The sequence below is a fragment of the Akebia trifoliata genome, chromosome 8 (genome assembly GCF_017979445.1).
Source record: "Akebia trifoliata isolate Shusen 1 chromosome 8, ASM1797944v1, whole genome shotgun sequence".
In the NCBI taxonomy this organism is placed as follows: domain Eukaryota; kingdom Viridiplantae; phylum Streptophyta; class Magnoliopsida; order Ranunculales; family Lardizabalaceae; genus Akebia; species Akebia trifoliata.
The window spans coordinates 6,334,732-6,360,837 of NC_141382.1; the positions used below are offsets into that span (position 1 = coordinate 6,334,732).

Below are 26,106 nucleotides of genomic sequence, written 5' to 3' on the forward strand. Positions count from 1 at the left end.
TGACAGATTTAAAAAAAAAAAAAAAAAACATAAAAAAATAGATTGTTTAGTTGACGATGAGGGCATTTATGTTATTTTTCATTAGTTTACGAGAGAAGATCAAAATAAGGACCATCTCATCAGCTAGAAAACCCGACGCGTGTCTAAAATTTTCACCAAAACCATGAGGGTTATTGTCTAAATCACCTACAAAGACGCAGAGTCTCGTGAGAGAAAATATGGGACTTGAATTTGAGTAGCTAGCTATTTATTGTTAAAAGTTAAAAATCTACTTAATTTTGCAATTTAAAAGAATTTTAGAAAATCTCGTCGAATGGCACAAACTCGATAACTCCAAACTATCTTCAATCTTTCACAAGCCTCGAGCTCAAATTTTCTATAACTAACAACATCAGTTCCAATCCAAGCACATTCTTATAAATTACTACAAATAAAATATCAAATAGGCATGAAAACCATGTATCAGACGAACTACTGAAGACTAGAAGAACTAACAAGACACTGCTAAAGAACCATAATCATCTTCATCCACTTTTAGACCAAAATACCCAAAGAGATAATGAGTATAGACCCTCTATGATGATGGGAAACATCTCATGGTTCTAAGACCATGTTTTCTGCCTCCCGCCTCACGGATTCAAACAACACGGAGGACAAATAACACTCTCCAAAGCAGGGGAAAATCACCTGCATATGTAGTAAAAGAAATGAGAGATTAATCGAGTAGGTTTTGTGGCTGATGAGGGGACAACATAGCAGAATAGATATGCGGGATATACGTGACCAACTATTCAATAGGACAAGCAAAGGTATTTCCTATATGATTTCTAATTACTAAGCTAATAGAAAATTTATTCAGCAACGGGGAACAAAAAACTTACAACTATGAGTTTTCCATCATTTTCAGGCCTCTTTGCAATCTTAATTTCAGCAGCGGTGGCAGCCCCAGATGATATTCCAACCTGAAATCAATGTTCCCTCGATCGTAAGAAATAAAATTAAAAAAGTTTGCAACCACTGAGATTTAAATACCAATTCAAAATAAAATTAAAAATTCTGGGTAGAATAGTATTCTTTATCACAAGAAACATGCCCATCAACAGATATCTCATCAAGATTGATAACTTACCAGCAACCCTTCTTTCAGCGCAAGAAGCTTTGCAGTCTCAATTGCTTCGTCACTTGATACTAAGGAAAGACACCAACAAAAAATAACATTGAAATAAGAAGGTGTTCAAAGATAGCTGTGTCTGCAGATAGCAAGGATGAACTTAAAGCTTTAACGAATAATAAATACTCATCTATTACTGAAATCTTTAAGACTTACTTAAATAACTTCATCGATGAGATCCACTTCCAACACACCAGGAATAAAACCAGCACCAATTCCCTGGATCTTATGTGGACCTTGGACATTTAGAAGTATGTCATGTGACATGTCAGTGAAGATTCAAAACATTAAAGTCACAACAAAGTAACAAGGGGTTGCCAAACAAATAATGCTAGCTTGTTGAGATCGAACTCTAGATGAAAATAGAGAATGAGGAATGTGTAGCAGTTTCAAATGAACACCACATGCTGACTTGAGTGAGTGAAGAGAGAACATAAAATAATATGATTGAAACTACAAACATAATAAGGAAACTATTTTGAAAATGTACATAAAGTAATTATGAGCTTTACTGACACAACAATTGGATGGTTTAGCAATTAAATTTCAAACATGGTAGCATAGACAAACTGAGACCTCAGTGAATACCATCTATCTCTTGATTTATCGGTGTGAGAACAATGACAATGGGATCAAATATTATCGTCCAACAGAACCAAAAAAATCAAAATATAACAACACATCCATAGTGGTAAAAATAACATGTGTGTATATTGAACAATTGAGTAGTAAAGGGCTTAGACACACGGCTTTGTTGGTTTGACACATTGCAAAGCATCTTTGAGGTCGTGGGTTCAAGTCCAGCAGTAAAGAATAAAAATGGACTTAAGGGAAAGGAAGGCCCCTGTTGAAAGTAAAGAACCACAGATGCCTTACCCATAACAAAGATGAGAAAAGAGCATTTGGACTGAACACGACTCGATAAACACCCATCAAAGATTATGCAAACATGAGTGTACCCTAAATTATCTCATGCTTGCAGAGCATTCCAAAAAATATGAATGTAACAACACCAAGGAGCAAAGGAAAACAAGAGATGCAAGACATTCAAGACAACTCACCAGGCTTTCCTCCTGACAGAACTGCGCTTTCAACTGGTTCTACACCGTATAGCTAAAAAATTGAAAACACAACCACAACATAAAAAAAGTAAGACACATCTGTTACAAGGAAATAATGTCTAATCATTCATGCCTAAACCCAAATGTGAATAGAAGAAATAGAACCATATGCCGGCTAGCACAAAAAGGTCAAGCTAACCTTAATATCGGGGTTTTTCTCTCTAAGGAATTTCCCAGCACCTGTTAACGTACCACCAGTCCCAATGCCAGAAACAAAGGCATCAAAAAAAGAAAAAAAAATGTGTTTATTTTAAGATGATCCCCACGAATTTGAAAATGGACAGTCACTGAACCTCAAATTTTCAACCACATTTCAACGGTGTATTTCCAATTTATGGTTGAAGTGGCACTCTCTTAACCATTTGAAAGCACTATAAGAAAATAGAGCTACAGAGGATCCGCTCCCACTAATTCGGGTGTGATTTTCTTACCAATATAGATCATTTATTTTTTAAATAGAAAGAAACAAACAAAAAAATCTAATTTTTTTCTACCCAATTAAATGACTTTTTAGGCATATTCAACAAACCTTCCCTGGTGTGATAAGGCCCTTTTCTTCTGCATCCTTAATCATGCTATATCCAATTCTGAAAATCAAAATGTGGTGAAACAATATGAGATAGAATATACATGATTGAGGGCCAAGATTTTGGGTTGACTTCCCATCTTTCTTTCTTTCTTCTTTTTTATCAGCAAATTTGTTTTTTTTTATTGGCATTTTTTATCAGTTAAATTCCTTTTAACTAATTGGTTTAAATTCTCCTCTTTTATGTCAATAATGACTAGAACAACAACACCACCACCAATAGCAATAACAACATATATAATCAACGTTATCTGATTTAACAATAACCTTCAAAGCAACTTAAATCAACACCTATCTTTAACGCTGCAGCAGGGTTCCATCATCTCCAGCTTTGCAGCAATTTGAGCTACACACCCATCCCCAACATTGTTGAGATACACCATGGGTGTATTACCGATTAACAATACAAGAAGAAACACAAAAAAAGTATGTCTCAAAGCAAAAAAGAAAAGAAAAAAATCGACTCTACAACTCAACACCCGTGGAGACTTACTTCAGTAACATCTTAGGCAATTCTCGGCTTCTCCTCCTCCATTTTATCAAATTACTGTAAGCAAATTAAGGATCAAATTATATCCTATTTCAGTAGAATTGAATGCAGAACCTAAAGATCAAAAACAAAATATTTCACCAAAATGAGAGAAAAAACCAACATCAAACATATGGAATAGTAGAAGTGGCAACTATTATGAATTTCAGACAAAATGAAATTAATAAACCCTCCAAATCTCTCTCTTCTTAAAGCTTCCCCAAATACAAGATTTTCCCTAAACCCTCCATTAAATTATTGCTAGAATTATAAAATTATTTGCTCGAGTAACAATTCATCCAACTTGTATCCTGTTGTCATGTATTTTTTATTGAAGAATGAATTAAACATTTACTCCGCACTATTGTTGATTTAGTGTGTGTTTGGTAACACTTCTGACTTCAAAAGCTCTATTGCCGTTTGGTTCGTTACATATTTCAGCCTTTAAATATCAAAATTCAAAAAAATTTCTTCAACGACGAAAGATGGTAGATGAAACTTTTGAATTCTGAAGTATTTTTCTTTTTTAAAATACCCTTTAAAAATATTAATTTCTATCATTTATCTCTTCTTTATATAAATCCTAAAATCCTTATTTTTAAATTTTGATTTTATTTATTAAATGTATGAATGATTTCATTATGCACAGCATGTTAGGTTTTTCAATTAACAATTTATTAAAATTACAAAAGGTAATATTATCAAAATGACCATTACATAAAGACAACCAAACATAGCCGTATCTGATTCTCCCGCAAAGAGAGTCTTTTATCTTATTTTTTAAGAAAAAATAGGGGGAAAATAAATAAAAATAAACAACATTATCACTGTGGGAAGTTCTTCAAGCAAAATCACTCACTTTGAACATTTAATTTAAATTGGAGAAACATTAAAATAGCCAAAAACAACAAAACCCAATCCATAAAAACCATAACAGTATCTCTCAACACTTCATTTATTAGTCTCCATTTTAGAAGAACAAGGACGAGATTGACAGACCTTCTGTTCGATGTGAAAGAGCGAAGCTGTTGCAGCGGAACAAGATAACATGCGCTGAGGATGTAGAAGCGCACGTCATAAGATGTATAAAGCAGGGAACTCATAAATTCGCCGCCGCTTTTCTTCTCTAATGCTATGGGTTTACCAGGAACGGTGTCTACGTGGCACGTTTTAGTTGGAGTTTAAGACACCTTAAGCTTCTAATTAAGATGTGCACGCAGCCCAATGTAATCATTCTCAAACCAAAACCTGCCACGTAGACACTCTGTCTAGGTATAGAACGGGAAACCGTGTTCTGTACGCCACAAAACTTCCAGATTGAATGAAAATGACGACTCAGTCCTCTCGTAGTCATGGTTTACATCAGATTTATTAAAAAAAACAAAAAGAAAATAACGACTCAGTCGTCTCGTAGTCGTGGTTTACATCAGATTTATAAAAAAACAAAAAAACTTTTTAGAGAATTACTATTGCCACACCAATTCATATACATCACTTCACGCTTGCACACAGTTGATGTGGCGTGGCGGCACGCATGCCCCGCGTGGCCCCCCACTGAGGTCACTTCAGCATTAATCAAATATTTTAACGATCAACATAATTGTATCACACCCTCAGCAAATACAGGAAAAAATGGATTACTGAAGATCTGCTCTGCTCCCATCAAGCTGTGACAATCATGGTTTTAAATTCGGTTTCGCGTCTCGTCTCATCCATGTCCGATATCAAGTTGTCCAGAATAAGTTTTTTGATACAATTGAGATGAGTCATTTAAAAAATCAAAAAATTGAGCGTAAATCTTAGATTTCGATCAAAAAAATGATTTTGTGAGTTAATCTCGTTCAGCTCTGATACCAAGTTAACTTGGGTGATACGTCTCAATCTCGATCAAATTTTAAAATCATGTGTGGAAGATCATTTGTTTTGACTTTTGACCATCTTGCAAGTAACTCCATGGAGTAAAGCAGGTGAGTGATTTTGAGAAAAAAGAAACGACAAATGAGAGCAACTAATTGCACATCACAATTGCTCCATGCACCCCAATCTCATTAAAAAGTGGGAAAAAAATATTTTCTTTCCATTTTTTTCTTAAATTCCCAACTTGCATGTCTCTTTCTCTAACACTATCTTTTAATAATATATCTTTTAAATTCCTACAACTTGCATGTCTTGCATGTCTCTTTCTCTAACACTATCTTTTAATAATATATCTTTTAAATTCCTACAACTTGCATGTCTCTTTCTCTACGCTATCTTTTAATAATATATGTGTGTACTTACAAACCAAGAAATCCATGGAAATAGTAGAAGAGGAAGTTTGACAAAAAAAAAGTGTAAAATTAGTTGAAAAGGTCCTCAATTTTGCTAGAGTAGTTTTCACTTCAATATTCCTTATTCTTTTGAAAGATGTGTAGTTTTGGATTTCTAATATATTTCTTGCTTAAATAAGGATGAGATTTTAAATTATGAAAATCAATTTCCATAGTTTGATTTTGAAAAGGCAAAATTATAATTTAGAATCAGAATCTAAGGGCCTGTTTGGATACCAGGAGCAGAACTACTCTTCCAAAGAACAGGAGCTGAAGTACTCTATGGAGGAGCTGGAAAAGTAATTCTGTGTAGAAAGGGCGTTTGGCAATCAACTCTGTGAAGTACTGGCAGAAGTACTTTTGTGCTGAAAGTCTGTTTGGGAACCATACTGACTTCTCATGACTTCTAGAAAAAAGATCAGAATACCCTTATATTATACCAGTTACTGTTTTTTATCTTTTAGTGTCATAATATGCTTTCAAACTATACTGTTTTTGACATTTTAACTATAAATTAATATAATATAATATAATAAATATTAATATAATATAATATAATAAATATTAATATAATATAATATAATATTTTAATATTAAATATTAATATAATATGTTTAAATCCATTATACTCAAAATTTTAAAAAAAAATTGACAGACTGTTTTTGACATAGTATGACATAATATTAAAAAAAAAAAATTGACAAACTGTCTTTTAGTGTCATAATATGCCTTCAAACTATACTGTTTTTGACATTTTAACTATAAATATTAATATAATATAATATAATATTTTAAATATTAAATATTAATATAATGTGTTTAAATCCATTATACTCAAAATTAAAAAAAAATAAAATTGACAGACTGTCTTTTAATGTCATAATATGCCTTCAAACTATATTGTTTTTAACATTTTAACTATAAATATAATATAATATAATATAATAAATATAATATAATATAATATAATATTTTAAATATTAAATATTAATATAATGTGTTTAACTATAAATATTAATATAATATAATATAATAAATACTAATATAATATAATATAATATAATATTTTAAATATTAAATATTAATATAATGTGTTTAAATCCATTATACTCAAAATTTTAAAAAAAATTGACAGACTGTCTTTTAGTGTCATAATATGCCTTCAAACTATATTGTTTTTGACATTTTAACTATAAATTAATATAATATAATATAATATAATATTTTAAATATTAAATATTAATATAATGTGTTTAAATCCATATACTCAAATTTATTTTTTTTTTTTAATATTAATAAATGTTTCTTTCATTTGATTTAAGGGCAAATGAATTAGGAATATTTTCATAGAAAATTAATAAAGCTAAGGGTATTTTGGTAAAACGAACCGTTAGATTTTGACTCCCCGCAAGATGAGTTTTGAGAAATAGGTTTTCTCGACTTCTTCACAAAGAGTAATTTCTTGCTCTTGCGCGGAGTAACTCTTCGAAGGAGTTGTTCATCAAAACGCATCCAAACGACTTCTAACTCCCCGCAAGAGTCAGAAGTAGCCAAGGAGTCCTATCCAAACACCTACTAAGTTTCTTATTGTGCATTAATCAATCTATTAGTTGCACCTTGGGCCTTATTACCCACATAAGTCCCTTCTTTTTTGCTTGGGCAACTTTAAATATGAGAAGCACTTAAGTGACTTCTTACGACATTGTATTCGACACTGAGTTGATGTGGAGGTGTGCACAGAATCATAGATGTTTTTTCTTTGAGATACAAGTGAAAAACATCTATGATCTCATGCGTACCACGACATCAACTCAGTATCAAATGATATCTTTCAAAGTCACTCTAGCATTACTCTTTTAATATCTAAAAATAGATGAACCTTAAACTTTTTTAGAAAATAGATCTTTCTAGAATTCTAATTTTCTAGAAGGAAGCATTTCTTTCTAGATTTTAGTCAAAAGCATTTTCATATCTATGATTTCATTTATGAGAGGATCATTGTTTGCTTTTTAAGACAATAGAGAATTTATCTATATAATAAAATATATTTGTGGATCTCACTCTAGTTATAATTTTGTGGAATATAAATGTCTCCTCCAACAACAGTGGGGTGTGGGGTCCACACTACCCTACTTTATTACCTTTCATCTTCACTTCCTTCAATTTTATTATTTTTTTACTCTCTTTCCCCGTTCTATTTCAATAATATATATTTAATTTTACTATATTTCATCTTTTACCCGCTTTGTTAATAATACACCTCTAACTTTACTATCTTTCCTCTTTTACCCCTTTAACCCCGAAGAAGATGTTCATGTCGCATATAAGGGGAAACTCTAGTCTATAAAATAAAATACAATGGTAAACCCTACTTAACTACAACTTTGTTGTGGATAATATAATGTAGTGAGGTCCACACATACCATCCCACATTTCCTCTTTTTTTACTTCAATTTTATTTTCTTTCCTTTCCTCTTCCTCCATTTTTTTCAATAATAACCTTTCTGATTTTATACCCTTCTAACTTGATCATCTTTCCTATAACCCCTTTTAATTCCAAAGAGGATGCCCATGCCTAAAACTCTAGGGCTCGTGTGGATACGGGAGTCAGAAGTACTTAGAACATAAGTACTCCCAGAGATACTTTTTAAAGTACTGTTTGGAATTGTTCTAATAGAGTTTTGTGTTTGAATACAGGTTCTAAGAAGTACTTCTGACAGAGTTTTGTATTTGAGAACTATTATGAATTCTATTAAAGTTCATTAATAGAGGACAACAAGAGAAATTGATGCAAGTTAATCGTTAGGGTTTTTCATGAATATCGAACCAATTAAGAAATAGAGAGAGAGAGATAAAGAAAGAAATAAAAAGAGATAGAGCGCTTACAGGTTGAAATGGGTTTCACGATGATGATGACAATGAAGGAGTGTGGAGGGCGAGATGAATGAGCGTCGATGGTTTCCACGGGTGAAGGATTTTTATTTTGATGAGTTGACAAGGGATATATTGAGTAAAATGTAAAATTTCGTAACGGTATAATTGAAACTGCAACTTATATTTGACAGACAAAATTGTTCCACGCAAAAATAATTTTGAGAAATACTGGTTTTAATACTTCTCTCAGAAGTACTATTTTTACTCTTTTACAAAATTACTTTTCCAAGTTCTTATGTATCCAAACGATTGATATAATGCTTCTAGCTCTCTATAGGAGCCAGAAGCACTTGGAGAATTCAATCCAAACAAGCCCCTACTCTATAAAATAAAAAACAATGATGGACTTTACTCAACTACAATTTTATGAGGTATAAACGTCTCACCCAAGTCATAATGGAATGGAATCCACACTATCCAACTTTTTTGTCATCTCTTCACCCCTTCAACTTTATTCTCTCTCCCCCTTTCAATACTATCTCTTCAATTTTTTTATTTTTCCTCTTTTAGCCCCTTTTTCAATAATACATCTTTAATTTTACTATCTTTCCTTGTTTATCCCAGTTAACCCCCAAAGAGGATGACCTTACCTTAATCTAATAAATTAACGAGAAACATCTTCAACATGTAACCTAAGACCTTTGCTTTTTCTTTTCCAAAACCAGTCATTTTTACCTTTTTGGGTAAATATTTTATTTTCTCCTCAATCTTCAACATAGAGATTCTATCAAATTCACCCCTCAAAAGCAATAAGGATTTTGGGAAAGGAAACATGAAATATTGGGTGGAAAAATCAAGGATTTTGAAATTGACAGATTTTAAAAAAATAAAAAATAAATAAATAAAATGGATTGTTTAGTTGAAGATGAGGGCATTTATGTTATTTTTCATTAGTCTACGAGGGAAAATCAAAATAAGGGAATCAAAATAAGGGCCAGCTAGATGAAGGGTATCTAAAATTTTCACCAAAACAGTGAGGCTTATTGTCTAAATCACCCACAAAGACGCAGAGTCCCATGAGAGAAAATATGGGACTTGAATTTGAGTAGCTAGCTATTTATTGTTAAAAGTAAAAACTCTACTTAATTTCGCAATTTAAAAGATTTTTAGAAAATCTCGTCGAGTGGCACAATCTCGATAACTCCAGACTATCTTCAATCTTTCACAAGCCTCGAGCTCAAATTTTCTATAACTAACAACATCAGTTCCAATCCAAGCACATTCTTATAAATTACTACAAATAAAATATCAAATAGGCATGAAAACCATGTATCAGACGAACTACAGAAGACTAGAACAACTAACAAGACACCTAGTCACAATGCTAAAGAACCATAATCATCTTCAACCACTTTCAGACCCAAATACCCAAAAAGATAATGAGTATAGACCCTCTACAATGATGGGAAACATCTCATGGCTCAAAGACCATGTTTTCTGCCTCCCGCCTCACGGATTCAAACAACACAGAGGACAAATAACGCTCTCCAAAGCTGGGGAAAATCACCTGCATATGTAGTAAAAGAAATGAGAGATGAATCAAGTAGGTTTTGTGGCTGATGAGGTGACAACATGCCAGAATAGACATGCAGGCTATATGTGACCAACTATTCAATAGGACTAACAAAGGTATTTCCTATATGATTTCTAATTACTAAGCTAATAGAAAATTTATTCAGCAATGGGGAACAAAAAACTTACAACTATGAGTTTTCCATCATTTTCAGGCCTCTTTGCAATCCTAATTGCAGCGGCAGTGGCAGCCCCAGATGATATTCCAACCTGAAATCAATGTTCCCTCGATTGTAAGAAACAAAATTAAAAATTTTTGCAACCACTGAGATTTAAATACCAATTCAAAATAAAATTAAAGATTCTGTGTAGAATAGTATTCTTTAGCACAAGAAACATGCCCATCAACAGATATCTCATCAAGATTGATAACTTACCAGCAACCCTTCTTTCAGCGCAAGAAGCTTTGCAGTCTCAATTGCTTCATCACTTGATATCTAAGGAAAGACACCAACAAAAAATAACATTAAAATAAGAAGGTGTTCAAAGATAGCTGTGTCTGCAGATAGCAAGGATGAACTTAAAGCTTTAACAAATAATAAATACTCATCTATTACTGAAGTCTTTAAGACTTACTTGAATAACTTCATCGATGAGATCCACTTCCAACACACCAGGAATAAAACCAGCACCAATTCCCTGGATCTTATGTGGACCTTAGACATTTAGAAGTATGTCTTGTGACATGTCAGTGAAGATTCAAAACATTAAAGTCACAACAAAGTAACAAGGGGTTGCCAAACAAATAATGCTAGCTTGTTGAGATTGAACTCTGGATGAAAATAGAGAATGAGTAATGTGTAGCAGTTTCAAATGAACAACATATGCTGACTTGACTGAGTGAAGTGAGAACATAAAATAATACGATTGAGACTACAAACATAATAAGGAAACTATTTTGGAAATGTACATAAAGTAATTATGAGCTTTACTGACACAACAATTGGTTGGTTTAGCAATTAAATTTCAAACATGGTAGCATAGACAAACTGAGACCTCAGTGAATACCATCTATCTCTTGAGTTTATCGGTGTGAGAACGGTGACAATGGGATCAAATATTATCGTCCAACAGAACAAAAAAAAAAAAAATCAAAATATAACAACACATCCATAGTGGTAAAAATAACATGTGTGTATATTGAACAATTGAGTAGTAAAGGGCTTAGACACACGGCTTTGTTGGTTTGACACATTGCAAAGCATCTTTGAGGTCGTGGGTTCAAGTCCAGCAGTAAAGAATAAAAATGGACTTAAAGAAAAGGAAGGCCCCTGTTGAAAGTAAAGACCCACAGATGCCTTACCCATAACAAAGATGAGAAAAGAGCATTTGACTGAACACGACTCGATAAACACCCATCAAGATTATGCAAACATGAGTGTACCCTAAATTATCTCATGGTTGCAGAGCATTCCAAAAAATATGAATGTAACAACACCAAGGAGCAAAGGAAAACAAGAGATGCAAGACATTCAAGACAACTCACCAGGCTTTCCTCCTGACAGAACTGCGCTTTCAACTGGTTCCACACCGTATAACTAAAAAATTGAAAACACAACCACAACATAAAAAAGTAAGACACATCTGTTACAAGGAAATAATGTCCAATCCATTCATGCCCAAACCCAAATGTGAATAGAAGAAATAGAACCATATGCCGGCTAGCACTAAAAGGTTAAGCTAACCTTAATATCGGGGTTTTTCTCTCTAAGGAATTTCCCAGCACCTGTTAACGTACCACCAGTCCCAATGCCAGAAACAAAGGCATCAACTTTCCCACCCGAGCCTTTCCAGATCTCCGGTCCAGTGGTCTCATAATGAATCTACAAAGACAGCATTAAAATCACACCTAAATCTTTCAAATCAACTGGCTACACTTGTACAAGACATGAATTCAATGGAAACCTTTGGGTTTGCTGGATTTTCAAACTGCTGAAGAATATAAGCATTGGGTGTCTTTTCGAATATCTCCTCAGCTTTCTGAACTGCCCCTTTCATGCCCCTAGCTGGATCTGTGAGGACCAACTCCGCTCCGAAAGCTCGGAGAATAATCCTTCTCTCGAGACTCATTGAAGCAGGCATTGTAATAACAAGCTTGTAACCCTTAGCTGCAGCCATAAAGGCCAATCCTATGCCGGTGTTGCCACTTGTAGGCTCAATAAGGACACTCTTCAGCAACCATTATCATGACACAATAAAAATCAAGGGAACTTTGTCAGTTAGGAAGCAACAATAAATAACAATGCTTCTCGATTGCTACTTCACATCACAAATCATAGTGATGAAGGAACCCAAACAATCCTGAAATTATCCAGATTAATTAGTGTAGCCTTTATGTGTTAACGACACCGATTCTCATTTTTAAATCTTTACTTGGTTTTTTTTATGAAATTAGAGACAACAATCTAACTCAATCCTCAAAAGACTAACTACAATACCATACATCTTATTTGGGAACTACAACCTTCACATGTATCACACTGGACACAATGACAGACATGTTTCTTATAATTTGTATAAAAGTATTGGGTTTGTTCTGTATTTCAATATATGCCATTCTTAAACTGTCCGAATAGGTAGTTCCATTAACAGACCTAAGTTTGCAGGGAAGTTCATTGAACTTAGTAACAATGACACAATTTAAGAAATTATACTGCCAGAGAAGGATCTTATCCCAAAACAACCACCAACCCATCATCCATTTTTCATCTTTTCTTTTTATGGGCATATAACAATAATCAAATCACTATTGGACGGTGGACGAAATGGATCCATACCCATTCCCACAAAGATCCATATGTAGCCAAACCCAGTTGAAAATGCCTTCTACGTGACGCAGTAAGGTGTGCTTCACCTACCACTGTAGATCATTGGTTATTATTAATAGAAAGAAATAAAACAAAACAAAAATCTAATTTTCTTCCAAGGTACTTCATGTTCATGAGAGTAACACCCCTATTTCAAAATTTCCAATTACTTCTATGTTACACAAATTCGACTAACCTGCCCTGGTGTGATAAGACCCTTCTCCTCTGCATCTGTAATCATACTATACCCAATCCTGCAAATCAAAGTGTGGTTAAACAATATGAGATACAATAAACGCAATTGACGATCAAGAATTTGGTCTGAATTCCCATCTTTCTTTCTTATTTATCAGCAATTTTGTTTTTCGATTAATTAATTTTTTTTTTTTTTTATTGCTTTAAATTCCAACCTTTCCATGTCAATTAGACCAGAAGGGTAACATCGATAGCAACGACAACAAAGATAGATTAACAACATATAATTTAACAGCAACCTTCAAAGCAACTTAACTCTAATACCTGTCTTTAACGCTGGAACAGGGTTCCATCATCTCAAGCTTCGCGGCAATTCGAGCTACGCACCCATCCACTACACTGTTGAGATACACCAAGGGTGTTTTGCCAATTAACTGTACAACAAGAAACACACAAAAAATTTAAAAATTTTAAATTTTAAAAAAAGGGTTAATTCTCAAAGCAATAATCTACTCTCCAATTCAAAACCCATGCAGACGACTTACTTCGGTGACATCTTTAGCAATTGTCGACTTCTCCTCCACCATTTTAATTTTAATTCAAGTTCTGCAAGGAAATTAAGGAAATTTTATATCCTAATTCAGTAGAATTAAAGGCAGAATCTAAAGATAAAAAAACTAAATCTTTCAACAAAACCTTAACTTATTAATCAATCTAAATTGTGAAAGGATAACGCAATTCAAACAACAACATTTGAGATAAAACCAACATCAAACAGATTAAAGAGTACAAGAAGAGACGATTATTACAAAGAACTTATTAAATTTCTGCTAAAATGAAATTCTGAGATTGAAAATCACTCATAAACCCTCTACTCTCTCTCTCTCTCTCTCTCTCCAGACACTTTTTTCGTAAACTCTGCAAAATTAAAATTTTAAAATCTAAGATAAACAGCAAAAATGGAGAAAAAAAATTAAGATAAATAAATAAAATGGGAGATTTCGAACTTCGATTCTCACCCAGAACAATGTCTCTCAGAAGCACAAAGAAAGACGTATGAGATAAAAATTTATAAAAATGTTCTGTGATGGCTGTTGACTATATCTTTTTAATATTTATCTTCATTATTTTTATTTTTTTTAATAAAAAATATGTCGATTTTGACATACCCCCTCCACATTTTGGTGAATGTTTGAGATACCCAGTTTTTTCAAATTGATGAAATACCCTTTGATCTCAGCTTCTAGAATAGACTAATAAAATGACCTAAATGCCCTCATCTTCAACCCATGGCCAATCATCCTTTTTACTTTTCAAAATCAGTTGTCTTCAAGATTTTCAATCTCTATAGTATTTTATTGTTAATCTATTCAACCCTTTTATCTTTAATCCATCATTTTCAATCTAACATTAATCCTTGTAGGAAATCTTAGGCATTTCTATCAAAATTCCATAATTTTATATTTTCCCAAGTATCATATCTTGTATTGAGATTTGAATGTTGAAGTAGATAGAATCTCAAAATTGAAAGATGTTAAATTGACCGGATGTGGCCATTTGGAAAGAAAATCCATGGGGTTTTGACTATAAATTGAAGATGAGGGTATTTGAGTACATTTCAGTAGTTTGTTGAAGTAGACTGAAGTCAAGGGAGGCATGTATCAATTTGAAAACAATCTATCTCAAACATTCCCAAAAACGTGGAAGGTGTGTCTTAATAAAAAAAATTTGTTAATTAATTTATATAGGCATCTGGAATTTGTGATGAAAACATAGTAAATATTAAAATAAAATAAAAAACAAAAAGATAATATTTATAATTAATTTCTCAGTCTGGCTTAGAATTTGTGATGAAAATATGACAATTAAAAAAACTAAAAGATATAATTGTTAATTAGTTTGAAGGGTCATCCAAGTTGATATTTAAATCACCATCCTCAAAGTCTATCAATAAAGATTAGGGGACAGTTAAGTAAATCGTGTTCTTTCATTTTATGTTACCCATAGCCACATCTAATGTTACTGAAAGAGAATTCATATATAATTTACTTTCTCCAATCACCTTTGTATGGATCTTCCTCTCACTCTCTTAAATTTTTTAAAGTGAATGTTTCTTCTAATTAGAGTTGTAATCGGTCTTCTTTGATGTTAAGAACTTGAAGATAAATAGATTCTTAGGGGGATTTAGAGTAGAGTTTGAAGATCGACAAATTTTTTGGGAGATAAACCAAGAATGTTTTTTTTTTTTTTTAAACATACTCTTGCACATTTTGACAAATATTTGAGATATGCACACGTATTTTCAATTTGATGACATGCCTTATGATCTCATTCTTTTCTTATAGACTATCTTTAGATGTCTTAAATGCCCTCATCTTCAACCTCTTACTAAAAGTCCTAGATTTTTTTCCCACAAATCTATAGTCTCTTTGCTCTTAAATCTCTACGAAAATTCTTTTAAATTTATTTAACCTTATCTTCAATCCATTGTTTTCAACTTCACCATGAACCCTTGATTGTTCTACATAATTCCATCATTTTCTACCCCCCTCGCGCCCTGAAAAACCTATCCTGCATTGAGGTTTGAAGATTAACTTAAATAAAATGTTAAGGTTGAAGATGAAATATCAAGGGTGCATGATGACTAATTTTGAAAAGAAAAAATCAAGGGAATTTGACTACAAACTAAAGACGAGGGCATCTAGGTTGTTTCCTATTAATGTATTACAAAAGACTAGGTTCAAGGGGGTTCTGGATATTACTTTTTCCCTTTCATCTGGTAAAGACACATGTCCTATGGAACAATACCATTTTTTTTTTATCCTACTTTTTGGCAGCTCAAGCTCCGAAAAATAATACAAGCACCCCTTAAAAATATCTTTGGATCCAATTGCAAGGATCAAAGGCCTCTACAATCAAGATGACAGATAGCTTGGTAAAGATTATCTAATTGAGCATGTGACAAAGAAGGAAATAGAATGGACCAACCGAAAAACCTCAAACTTTTCAACATTCCTTCACTCAGGCATTCTGAAGAGATCGAAAAATTGCATTTAAAGAGAGGAGCACATTAAAAATCAAGCAAATTGGCGTAGTCTTTTGTCTTGGCATCAACTCAGATATGAAGTAGAAACCAAAAACTTTGCCAACCATAAAAACTCACAAGCAACAAGAGTAAAACCTCCAGAAACAAAAGATTAGCTTGGTTAAGGGTAAGTCAAATCAATTCAACGCTAGTTAAGAGTTCGGAACGATTCTCATAAGCGTAATAGGAAAAAAATTTAAAGAGATCTGGGCTCACTCAAATCAAGTTATCCTCTCTCCAGATCTCAACACTAATTGTGATATTCATCAATATTTATCAAAAGGAGCATAAATAAGACATTCCCTAATAGAAGGGGCTCTCATAATAAAAGATCCTACAAACTTTGCATTAAATGGGTTGAGACCCTACTAATCTATCTCAAGTGTTGCATTAATGAAGCATGAGTACAATCCCCAAATGACACAAGCTAACCTCAGTCGTCTATCTTTCCACCTTGTCTACTAATCTAGACCAACCATATGATGACACTTGTCCACGTGAAGTATCTATAAAAATCATTTTTAAAGATTGAGAGAAGGTTCAAAAAATCTAGAATTGAATCTCATGATGATACTCTTGTTCCAAAAAACCCATTATTCATCATCTTCTTCACTTGCATATTATACTTTTCTCTCTTCTCTTCATTTTTCTCACTATTTGTAATTAATTTGATTGTCAGAGTGCTTTGGTAAGCACCACATCGTGCCTCCTCCTTCTTTCCTTCTAACCATCCTACTTCCATGAGGAGCTAAAGAAGCAGCATATAAAAACCTATAGAGTGACTTGGGAAAGAGAAGGACACTATTGCAGCATCCCAACCCAAACTTTGATCTCGAGGAGTATGGAAGGCCAAAAAGCCTCCACACAAGGGTCATGTCATCAGTTCGAAAACATAATGAGGTATGAAAAACTCAATTATTTTATATTGAAGATTGAAGATATAAGGGCATTTAAGTCATTTTCTATTAATCTCTAAAAGAAATTGTAGGTCTCAAAGGGGGGGCATATCAACAACTTGAAAACTACATGGGATTTCAAATATAAACCAAAATGTGGAGTAGCATGTCCAAATCAATTTCTTTTTTAAGTCCTAACGAATCTGGAAATAATGTACAACAGGTTCAACTATCGTTGTCGTTAGCCGGGGAAGATCGTCATCTCCAATCCCACATTGGCTGAAGATTTGCCGTACACACAACTTCTCTTCAAAGTCGTGGCTGACGGCATCATTTTTCTTTTTTCTTTTTTCTTTTTTCTTCTTTTTTTTTTTTTTTTAAGTTGCGTGAGAAACACGCAATTAGTTGAAGAATAACAGAGACTGTAAGGGGATTGGGTACGTAGATGACGTGTTAAGGGAACAGAACCGTACATCTTGTTTCTGTGTATCCCGATGAAAATAATCTATGATTTTATTCTTTGTCACGTCAACCACGTACCCAATCGCGTACCAAGACCGCGTTCAGTCATCTCGAGAGAGAGAGAGAGAAAAAACAAAAACTTCATAAAAAGACGAATTAATTATTTAAAACTTTGGAAATTAAGGGATAAAAATCACGGGAAGTAAAGATCCAAACGTCACTATTCAATAATGCAAGAATACGTCCCCTCAGCACCACTAATATGTCAATTTTAATGAAACTTTGCTTGGCCATGGTTGTTGGACCTAAAATATGGACTATAGTTTATCTGTTGTATTCTTTTAAGATATTAAATGAAATAAAATTAAAATCAATAACCCATATACCCCAAAATTGACTAATCGTGTTGGAGGACACAATTTTATTCCTGATCGATTATCAAGCTGATTTGGATATTCTAATATACATGATAGTTAATTTTACACTTATAGTTCAGTTGGTTTGACACATTGCAAAACAACTTTAAGGTCGTGGGTTTAAAGTGACTTCCCCCTATATAATATTGCATTCAACATTCTCTTGACGTTGAAGTGGAGGTGCATGTGCTCAAAATCACATATATATTTTTTTCTCGAGATACGAGTGAAAAGAATGCATAATTCTAAGCACACTTCCACATCAGCACAATGTCGAACGTAATTTCTTGTATAGTCATGCTAGCATTGTTCTTGTAACTAATATGCAAACATACATGCCACCTATTAGATGTATATACTAAATAAGTTGTACTTGAGCCCATATTTTTTATTAAAATAATTCATTTATGAAATATTATTTATTGGTTAAATCTTACATTATAATAATCCCTTGAGAACTTACCAAGGAGCGGATTCTCTGCAATACATTTTCTCTATAATTCCATGTAGTGAAGTTTTAATGATAGGGAGAGACGTATTTAAAAGAAAAACTATTACATCAACTATGTAAGGATCATGGAGTATATCAAATTTAAAAAAATTGTGACAAATGCTAATGTCGTTAAAAATGTAAATTTTTCAATAATTCTCTTAAAAAGCGTGGACTATATACTCTCACTTTTTTGCTCGCTCACCCTATTTTCTAATAAATCACGAAATTACTTGTCAAACCCACCTAAAAAAAAGACATTTTTTTTTTTATCGTTTCAATAGGAAGATTCGGTTTGATAGGAAGCTACTGAAAATTTACATTACAACTTAGTAGGATCTTACCAAATTCACATAAAAGAACTCTACAGAAAATTGGCAAATGAAATTTTATTTGATTGTTTTTGTTTTTTTGGCAACCAAAATTTTCTAACAACTACCATATTAGCAATTGAGATTTCCACAATCATTAATAAACCTATTTTACAAGTTCTAAAAATACTATTTCTTATACCACGAAACCCTAATTGAAACTTACGTACGTTCAAAGAAGAAGAAAAATAAAAATGAGAAAGTGAGAAAGAAGAAGAAGAAGAAGAAGAAGAATGAGGAGGAGGAGTTTGGAGATTCGATAGAAATGATGGGTGAATGTAGCAAAAAAGTGGGTGTATATAGTCCAACCCTTCTTAAAATTAACACAAGAATATCTAGAATCATCCAACCCACTAAACGTGAAAGAGCCACCATAACGTAAGAAAGGCCGAACTTATCCATCATTTGGTGTGATTCGTATCTAGAAAACCTTTTTTACGAGAAATAGACCCAATTATGTGTTATGTGGCCGACCGAAACACAATTTAAAGTTCTTTCACGAAAAGTCAATGTCGTACGTCCATCTAAACTTTTCTTTGACAAACATCTTGACTTTATTAATTATTTTTAGGGTGATTTAGAGATACCCCTCCATGTTTTGGAAAATGTTAAGGTACCTCTAGTGTTTTCAAACTAATGATAAGCCCCTTGACCTCGGTCTCCTCTAAGAGATAAATAGAGAACGTTATAGATATCCTCACCTTCAACCTCAAAAAAAAAAAAAAAAAAAAAAATCCATTGTTTTGATCTCTAGTGCGAATTATTTTTAACCTTTTCAACCTCGACTTTAACCCATTATCTTCGAATTATTATAGAAAAACCCTTGTTTTTTTCTACCCAAAGATCGATCTTATACTTCTCCAAAGGTCTTATCTTGTTCTTCAAGGTTGAAGTTGATGAAATCCTACGAAGAATACATAAGTAAACACCACCCAAAATCTTCTTCAAGAGAGGTATGTTTTTAGCTTAAAACATAAAGGTGTTTCAAATATTCACTAAAAATGCGAATTGTGTGTCCCAATCACCTTTATTTTTAAGATAAAAGTTTAGGGAAGACCTTTCATTAGGAGACTATGAGTCCATCATGATGGTAGGCCATAGTGAGTTATGTTCGTGTATAATAATTCTCGACGAATTAATTAAATTTCATTTTTCTCATTTTATTTGAATATTCATTCACTCAAAATTTCTAAGTATTTGAGTGAATTGAACCATGTGTGCATTACTATTTCATGAGATGAAAATGTGTTAGTTATGATTCTAACTCCCTGTTCATTTTAATTATCAAAGCGTGATCAATCATGTTTTCGTAAAAAAATATAAAAAATTAGAACGAAGTGACTATTTGCGAAATAGTCACTTTAAAAATCTCTGAATTTGTTATCGTTCATGTTTTGGTAATTAAAACAAACAATGAGTTGGAATCGTAGATTCGTCAAAGGTTGATCATTTTTTCATAAATATCCTTTAATCATCATAAGACAGAGATTGAGTAATTATTATTTTATGTCACAATTACAAAATTTTGTAATGGAAATAAAATAATAAAAAGTTCAAAATGAGATCTTGTACAAATTATCGATAACAATATTGAATGTCTTTTCTTATATGAATTGTGATCTCAAAGGTGTAGTCCTAGAAAGAAGCAAACATGTTTACTCGAAAATAACATTTTATTGTGAAATCAAATGTACAATTGATTGAGATGGAACAAAATGCATTTTTTTTTTTTATAATTTGTTAATTACTGAAATTATATAGCATGCGAAATATTAGATTTATACCACAGTTTTAAAACTTGTATGAGACCGAGATGTATCACCCGAGTTAACTCGGTATCGGAGCTGAATGAGACCAACTCACAAGTCACTTTTTGACCGAGATTTAATACCTCACGTTTAATTTTTTAATTTTTTGAACGAGACGTCTCAAACGTATTGGAAAACTCGTCCGAGACAACTCAGTATCAGGCTTGGAGGAGACGAGCACGAAACCGAGTTTTGAAACCATGATTTAAACACACCATTTAATTATTATATATATAATGGGAAATGTTCAGCACCAAACATTTTGGCAAAACATTTTTCAAAACATAGGTTAGAAGTTTTGGAATGGGCTGATTTTTGGTGAGGATGATCTCTACGGTGAGGAGATCATCATCACCAAAAATCAGCCCATTCCAAAACTTCTAACCCCATCAAAAATGATTTACAAAAAATGGATGGTCCACGATTTTTCAACTTGTAAACATGGGGCTAGAAGTTTTGGAATGGGCTGATTTTTGGTGAGGATGATCTCCTCACCGTAGAGATCATCCTCACCAAAAATCAGCTCATTCCAAAACTTCTAACCATGTAAGATAAAAATGATTGGTTAAAATGTTGGCCAAAATGTTTGGTGCTGAACAGGACCTATATATAATAGCCATCTCAAATGCCAAGTGAAACACAAAAAACACATTTTAAAGGAAGCATTCATGTTTTATCGTGAGTGTCATCGATCTCAATTCTCAATTGGAATCTACTTTCCTCTTCAAGGTACCTTCATGAAAGAAAGAAAATAAGAAGAAAAAGAGAGGACCATTGGATTAAAGAAAAGAAAAAAATTAGTTCCCCAAACACCCCCATTTAATTTTGTGGATTGGGATGCAATAAGAAAATGTTGATGTGGCAATATCAGTTCTACCTCATTGACAATATACCATCATTTGGGTCTAACATTTGCAGACCTTAAAATTTGTTCTGTTTTCTTTTCCAATTATACCCTTTACCCACTCAAATACCTTATCCTCTCAAACTGTCTAACACCACACATCCCCTCCCCAGTCCCCCAAGACTCCCTTCCATCATCTTCAAACAAAACATGGCAACTCTTCACTTCTGTTCATCTCCACCCTTCACCATTAATCCACAAAAACAACCCATCAAGCTCTCTATATTTAATCCCAAGCCACTACAATACAGCTCAAGACGCCACTCATCAAGCGTAATTCAATCATACAAAGTCAAAATCGAACATGAAGGCAACACCACCACACTTGAAGTTGACCCGGACGAGACAATCCTTAGCAAGGCATTGGATACGGGCTTATCGGTCCCTCACGATTGTAAGCTCGGTGTGTGCATGACATGTCCAGCTCGGCTCCTAAGTGGCTCGGTCGATCAAAGTGAAGGCATGCTTAGTGACGATGTTGTTGAACAAGGTTACGCGCTATTGTGTGTAGCTTACCCTCGTTCGGATTGCCATATTCGGACAATCCCCGAGGACGAGCTATTATCACTACAATTGGCAACGGCCAATGACTAAGTTTTATGAATTTAGGTATCAATGAGTTCTTGTTTTCACGCGTTTTTAAGAAATGTACTCTGATTGGTTCTATAGCTGTTTCTTATAAATTTGAATTTTGAATCACCATTTGACGTTCAATGGATCAGCTCGTTTATTTTAATTGCATAATCTTATGATCCTAATAAACAATCGATGGTCAGACCTCAGTGGATCAAACCACAAAGGCAATAAAAATAAAAGAGAATATATATAACACAGCAAGATTTACATGGTTCGCAGAGTGTTTATAGATGAGAATGAGATGAGAGTGGTTCATTAATTCTGAGAAAAAAAATTACAGCCCCGGGATATCTCCTTATACCCTCTCATAGACCTCAGAGAACCCTGAAACCATAGTTTTCCCATTCAATTTCACACTCCTGTAACCCTAAAATGAGTTACATTATATTACATTATATACCTGAAATCTGAAGGTGTCAGCTTGCAAAGTTAGTTGAAGTCTATGAGTGTTGATACCACGACATGGGTTCAAAACCCACCTTCACCCACTAATTACTGATCACTAATCTTGCTAACCTAGCCACACAAAAAAACGAAACTTGCCCCATGTTTCGACTTGAAATTCCATGTATAAGTGTGCAACACATCCCTGGTGGTCGATCACCAACTAGATACATATGTGTTTGTAACAGAAAAGTTTCAATCGAACCCATTAAAACATAACCTCAAGGTTGCGAGACAAAGCATCATTAAAGACCTCTAATGATGGGTTCCGAAGGCAAATGAGAGATGGATTCATTACTAGTCATAAGGGAAGCAAAGCTTTCTCATTTAATACAAAAACAGGATGCAAGAACACAACAAAAATGTATAAGAAACAACTTACAATAAAATCAACAGAGTCGCCTAATTAGGCTATTTAAGCAAACCAATCCAGCAAAGTGATCACATTAGGCTATTTCTCCCTACCCTTCATAAAAAATGTAGCAAATTGTGAGATGAAGTGGACTGAATCGAACTGTGAACTTGTTAACCATGTTCTTCAATTACTACTTTGAAGAGATGACACCTTGCTTATATTTTCTTTGCTTGATCTTCACCTTGACATTGATTCCATTGTCAATAACAGATTGAAGCACAATCTGAAGCTTTCCCTCCAATTTCTCTCCTTTTCTCGGAGTATAAACCACATCATGAATATCATCCGCTAGAGCCCGCTGAGCCAAAACTCCACCGACAGCTTCACAAGCAGTAGAATTCTTGGTCGAAACCAAGTCGAATTTCATGTCCTTAGAGATCGAATGTGCCACAACAACTACCTTACTCGTCACCCTATGAACAATGCAAGCTCGAACAGAGCTCTTCGATATATAAATATCTAAGCAAAATGGTTCATGGTAAGGCCCCGTAATTTGATTAAAAGTTGGAGTTCTAAGCTTCTTATTAACAAAAGAACTGTTAATTTCTTCAAGGGAATTTGTATTGGGTTTGTTCTTCGCAAGCTTCGGATGGGTTTTGCCTTTAGAAGACGAATTAAGATTATTCTCTTTCTTCTTGTTTTCTTTTGGGTTCTCCTTAATCTTCTTGTTTGAAGATTTCTTTCGATGGAAATCGAAATTGTACTCTTCGAACTCCCGTGAATCCTTATCAAGCTTATAAAAGAGCTTCCCGCGAATTCTCATGTCCTCGATCTCATCAATGTCAGGCTCATTCTCAATGGGTGAAGCGTAATTCCTCGGTTCATCAACCATTTCAGAGATTGAAGATTGTGTTTCCTCCATTGTTCTTCTATGTGTTCCTCTCCATGCTTCCGATAAGCCCGATGATACCAGCCAAGTATCGGGATCAACAAGCTCAATTTTGAAATCTTTTGAGTTAATTCTACTGGGTTCTTCAAACAATGAAGCAACACGCATTCGGCTCAAATAATTCGAAGAATCTGTGGCTTGTAGTTTCGATTCTTTCTCGATATCTACATTTGTCGATGCCCCCGAGCACAAATTACATACCCATGAAAGAATTGGAGAATTCAACTTTGACTTTAATGGGATGGCGATGCGTCTTCTAAAGAGCAATCCAGCTGCCATTACAGGATCCTTTTGGGTTGCAAGAAGTAAAAGTTGTGGTGTTTAGTGCAGTTTTACTTCAAAGAGGCAAATCGTCGAACAGTTGGTGTTCACAAAAATATATATATCTCCATTTGAAAGAGAGTTTATGGAAAACTAACCAACTAAACTAACTGAGATTTTTTATGATCTGGTGCTCTAAGGTCTATAAATGAAGAAGCTACATCAAGATGTGTTCGAGTGGGCCCAGTGCTGCTTTTCATTATAGGTGGACCATGTCATGGTCCCCTATATTTTCATTTCTGTCGTGTTTTGGCAACTTTGAATCATATATAGTTTTATAACAAGAAAACTCGACTCGGATGCCCAATGAGTCGAATCAAGTCGAGTTGATTTGAGTCGATGGATGACTTATTATTCAACTCGGACAAGTCAAATAAAAGTAGATCATATGTAAAAAAATATTTTTAGCCTTTTACAATAAGTACTTATTGTTACTATTTCCTTTTTCACAAGGACTGTCAATGGCTCGGTTTAGGTTTGGTTCTCAACGCTCTTGGAATCATAACCATTATATTTTATTTGATCACGATTCTTGTCGATTTCGGATCTAATTCTAAAATAAATGAAATTGGAATTGGAACCATAAAAAAATCACGGATACCCATTCATTCCGATTCTCAAGATTCAAATGAGAAAAAAAGTATTTGAAGTCATTATAAAATATTTTTCTTTTTAAAAATTAATATATTATCTAAAAAGTTATTAACTTACTGTACTAAAGATATAAGTTAATGGTTTTTATTTTTATTTTTTTAATAAAAATGTATTTTCTTTAAAAGAAATAAAATTTTAGAAAAGAGGGATCCTTTTAAGATCCAATCCATAGTTTACATGTATTAATTTTGAAATAAAAAAAAATACCTTAAATAATATATATAGTATGAAAAGAAATGACAAAATAAATTGGCCTCAAGTAGTACCAGTTAGTTAGATCATAACAGTTCTGATTCCTATTGGTTTGATTCTATTTTAGATTCAACTCTAATCGGTTCCAACAAAAAGGAAACCATAATTTTGAGTTTCGATCTAATGGGTACCCATTGACATTTGACACTCTTATTTTCCACATAATATTAAATATTAGTGACATAACTCAATCAAGTTTTTGACTCGATGCATTTTTTATCTGATTTTATCGAGTTGATTTTTGGAATTAATTTGCAGTGAGTTAATTCTTTTCTACTTCTTTTTTTTTCTGCCTTTCTTTCCATAACGACTAGGAACAGGCAAATAAAAAATTTCACTTCGAATTTTGGACTTCAACATCCTATTGCTCATAGTGTTTCACGATCAGTTTTGGAAATGAATGAAGAAGTGGTGGAGCGTGCGGAACCTCCTCCACATAGCTAGTGACATGACAAGTACCCTTGGAGGTTGCATGTGGTAGCATGGGAGGGACTTCTTGGAAGCCACCTGACATGGAAGCCAGGCTGTTGGAGAGCTTCTCGGCTATAGAGGAGGGGTGTTGGGTTATAGGAGACCTACCGCAGAAGCAAGACACCCCGATTGCTCATGTAGGTAAGGGACTAAAGTTTTTTCTAGTGAGCAACTAGTTCCCCAAAGTGTAGCTAAAGTGGAATAGGATGACTGGGTTTCCAAAAGGCGAAACCCGACTCACATGCCACTAAGAAAGTGTAGCTAAAGTGGAATAGGATGACTGGGTTTCCAAAAGGCGAAACCCGACTCACATGCCACTAAGAAAACCTGTCACCCTTCGTTCTGAATTTGATGTAGAAATTGTTCTG

General features: G+C 33.6%; 4 protein-coding genes across 9 annotated transcripts; 1 reads left to right on the top strand and 3 right to left on the bottom strand.

The window, feature by feature from the left end:
- Positions 1-304: 304 nt before the first annotated feature.
- On the bottom strand, positions 305-4,712 carry LOC147395751 (cysteine synthase-like). 5 transcript variants are annotated; one of them, XM_086452900.1, is made up of 8 exons: positions 4,407-4,488; positions 3,372-3,425; positions 3,170-3,224; positions 2,822-2,879; positions 2,233-2,284; positions 1,130-1,188; positions 882-962; positions 329-687 (listed from the first exon to the last, which is right to left on the bottom strand). In XM_086452900.1, the coding sequence occupies exons 3-8, from the start codon at positions 3,199-3,201 to the stop codon at positions 595-597; spliced, it is 375 nt and encodes a 124-aa protein (XP_086309026.1). In that variant the 5' UTR covers positions 3,202-3,224; positions 3,372-3,425; positions 4,407-4,488; the 3' UTR covers positions 329-594. The 5 variants fall into 5 exon arrangements, with proteins under 5 accessions (XP_086309022.1, XP_086309026.1, XP_086309023.1 ...); XM_086452896.1 differs by lacking the exon at positions 3,170-3,224 and having other exon boundaries at positions 305-687; positions 4,407-4,712; XM_086452897.1 differs by having other exon boundaries at positions 2,822-3,224; positions 4,407-4,446.
- Positions 4,713-9,855: 5,143 nt separating this feature from the next.
- LOC147395752 (cysteine synthase-like) lies at positions 9,856-14,326 on the bottom strand. 2 transcript variants are annotated; one of them, XM_086452885.1, is made up of 11 exons: positions 14,244-14,326; positions 13,770-13,830; positions 13,549-13,658; positions 13,226-13,283; positions 12,128-12,391; positions 11,908-12,045; positions 11,709-11,760; positions 10,799-10,878; positions 10,600-10,659; positions 10,352-10,432; positions 9,856-10,157 (listed from the first exon to the last, which is right to left on the bottom strand). In XM_086452885.1, exons 2-11 carry the CDS (start codon positions 13,809-13,811, stop codon positions 10,065-10,067), a joined length of 978 nt encoding a protein of 325 aa, XP_086309011.1. In that variant the 5' UTR covers positions 13,812-13,830; positions 14,244-14,326; the 3' UTR covers positions 9,856-10,064. The 2 variants fall into 2 exon arrangements, with proteins under 2 accessions (XP_086309011.1, XP_086309012.1); XM_086452886.1 differs by lacking the exon at positions 14,244-14,326 and adding an exon at positions 14,034-14,175.
- Positions 14,327-21,727: 7,401 nt separating this feature from the next.
- FDC1 (2Fe-2S ferredoxin-like superfamily protein) lies at positions 21,728-22,355 on the top strand. Its single transcript, XM_086452057.1, has one exon. The coding sequence runs from the start codon at positions 21,807-21,809 to the stop codon at positions 22,248-22,250; it is 444 nt and encodes a 147-aa protein (XP_086308183.1). The 5' UTR covers positions 21,728-21,806; the 3' UTR covers positions 22,251-22,355.
- Positions 22,356-22,781: 426 nt separating this feature from the next.
- On the bottom strand, positions 22,782-24,812 carry LOC147395754 (Ribosomal L18p/L5e family protein). The gene has a single exon (XM_086452055.1). The coding sequence runs from the start codon at positions 24,317-24,319 to the stop codon at positions 23,282-23,284; it is 1,038 nt and encodes a 345-aa protein (XP_086308181.1). The 5' UTR covers positions 24,320-24,812; the 3' UTR covers positions 22,782-23,281.
- Between the last annotated feature and the right edge of the window lie 1,294 nt (positions 24,813-26,106).

Excerpts from the sequence above, each read along its gene's own strand:
- LOC147395752 (XM_086452885.1), bottom strand. The coding sequence starts at position 13,811 with ATGGTGGAGGAGAAGTCGACAATTGCTAAAGATGTCACCGAA. Across the intron at positions 13,659-13,769 it reads TTGCTAAAGATGTCACCGAA|TTAATTGGCAAAACACCCTT; the intron begins GTAAGTCGTCTG and ends CTTGTTGTACAG. Across the intron at positions 10,433-10,599 it reads CGCTGAAAGAAGGGTTGCTG|GTTGGAATATCATCTGGGGC; the intron begins GTAAGTTATCAA and ends CATTGATTTCAG.
- LOC147395754 (XM_086452055.1), bottom strand. The coding sequence starts at position 24,319 with ATGGCAGCTGGATTGCTCTTTAGAAGACGCATCGCCATCCCATTAAAG.
- LOC147395751 (XM_086452896.1), bottom strand. The coding sequence starts at position 4,510 with ATGAGTTCCCTGCTTTATACATCTTATGACGTGCGCTTCTACATCCTC. Across the intron at positions 2,285-2,821 it reads GCCTTATCACACCAGGGAAG|CTATACGGTGTAGAACCAGT; the intron begins GTTTGTTGAATA and ends TCAATTTTTTAG. Across the intron at positions 963-1,129 it reads CGCTGAAAGAAGGGTTGCTG|GTTGGAATATCATCTGGGGC; the intron begins GTAAGTTATCAA and ends CATTGATTTCAG.
- FDC1 (XM_086452057.1), top strand. The coding sequence starts at position 21,807 with ATGGCAACTCTTCACTTCTGTTCATCTCCACCCTTCACCATTAATCCA.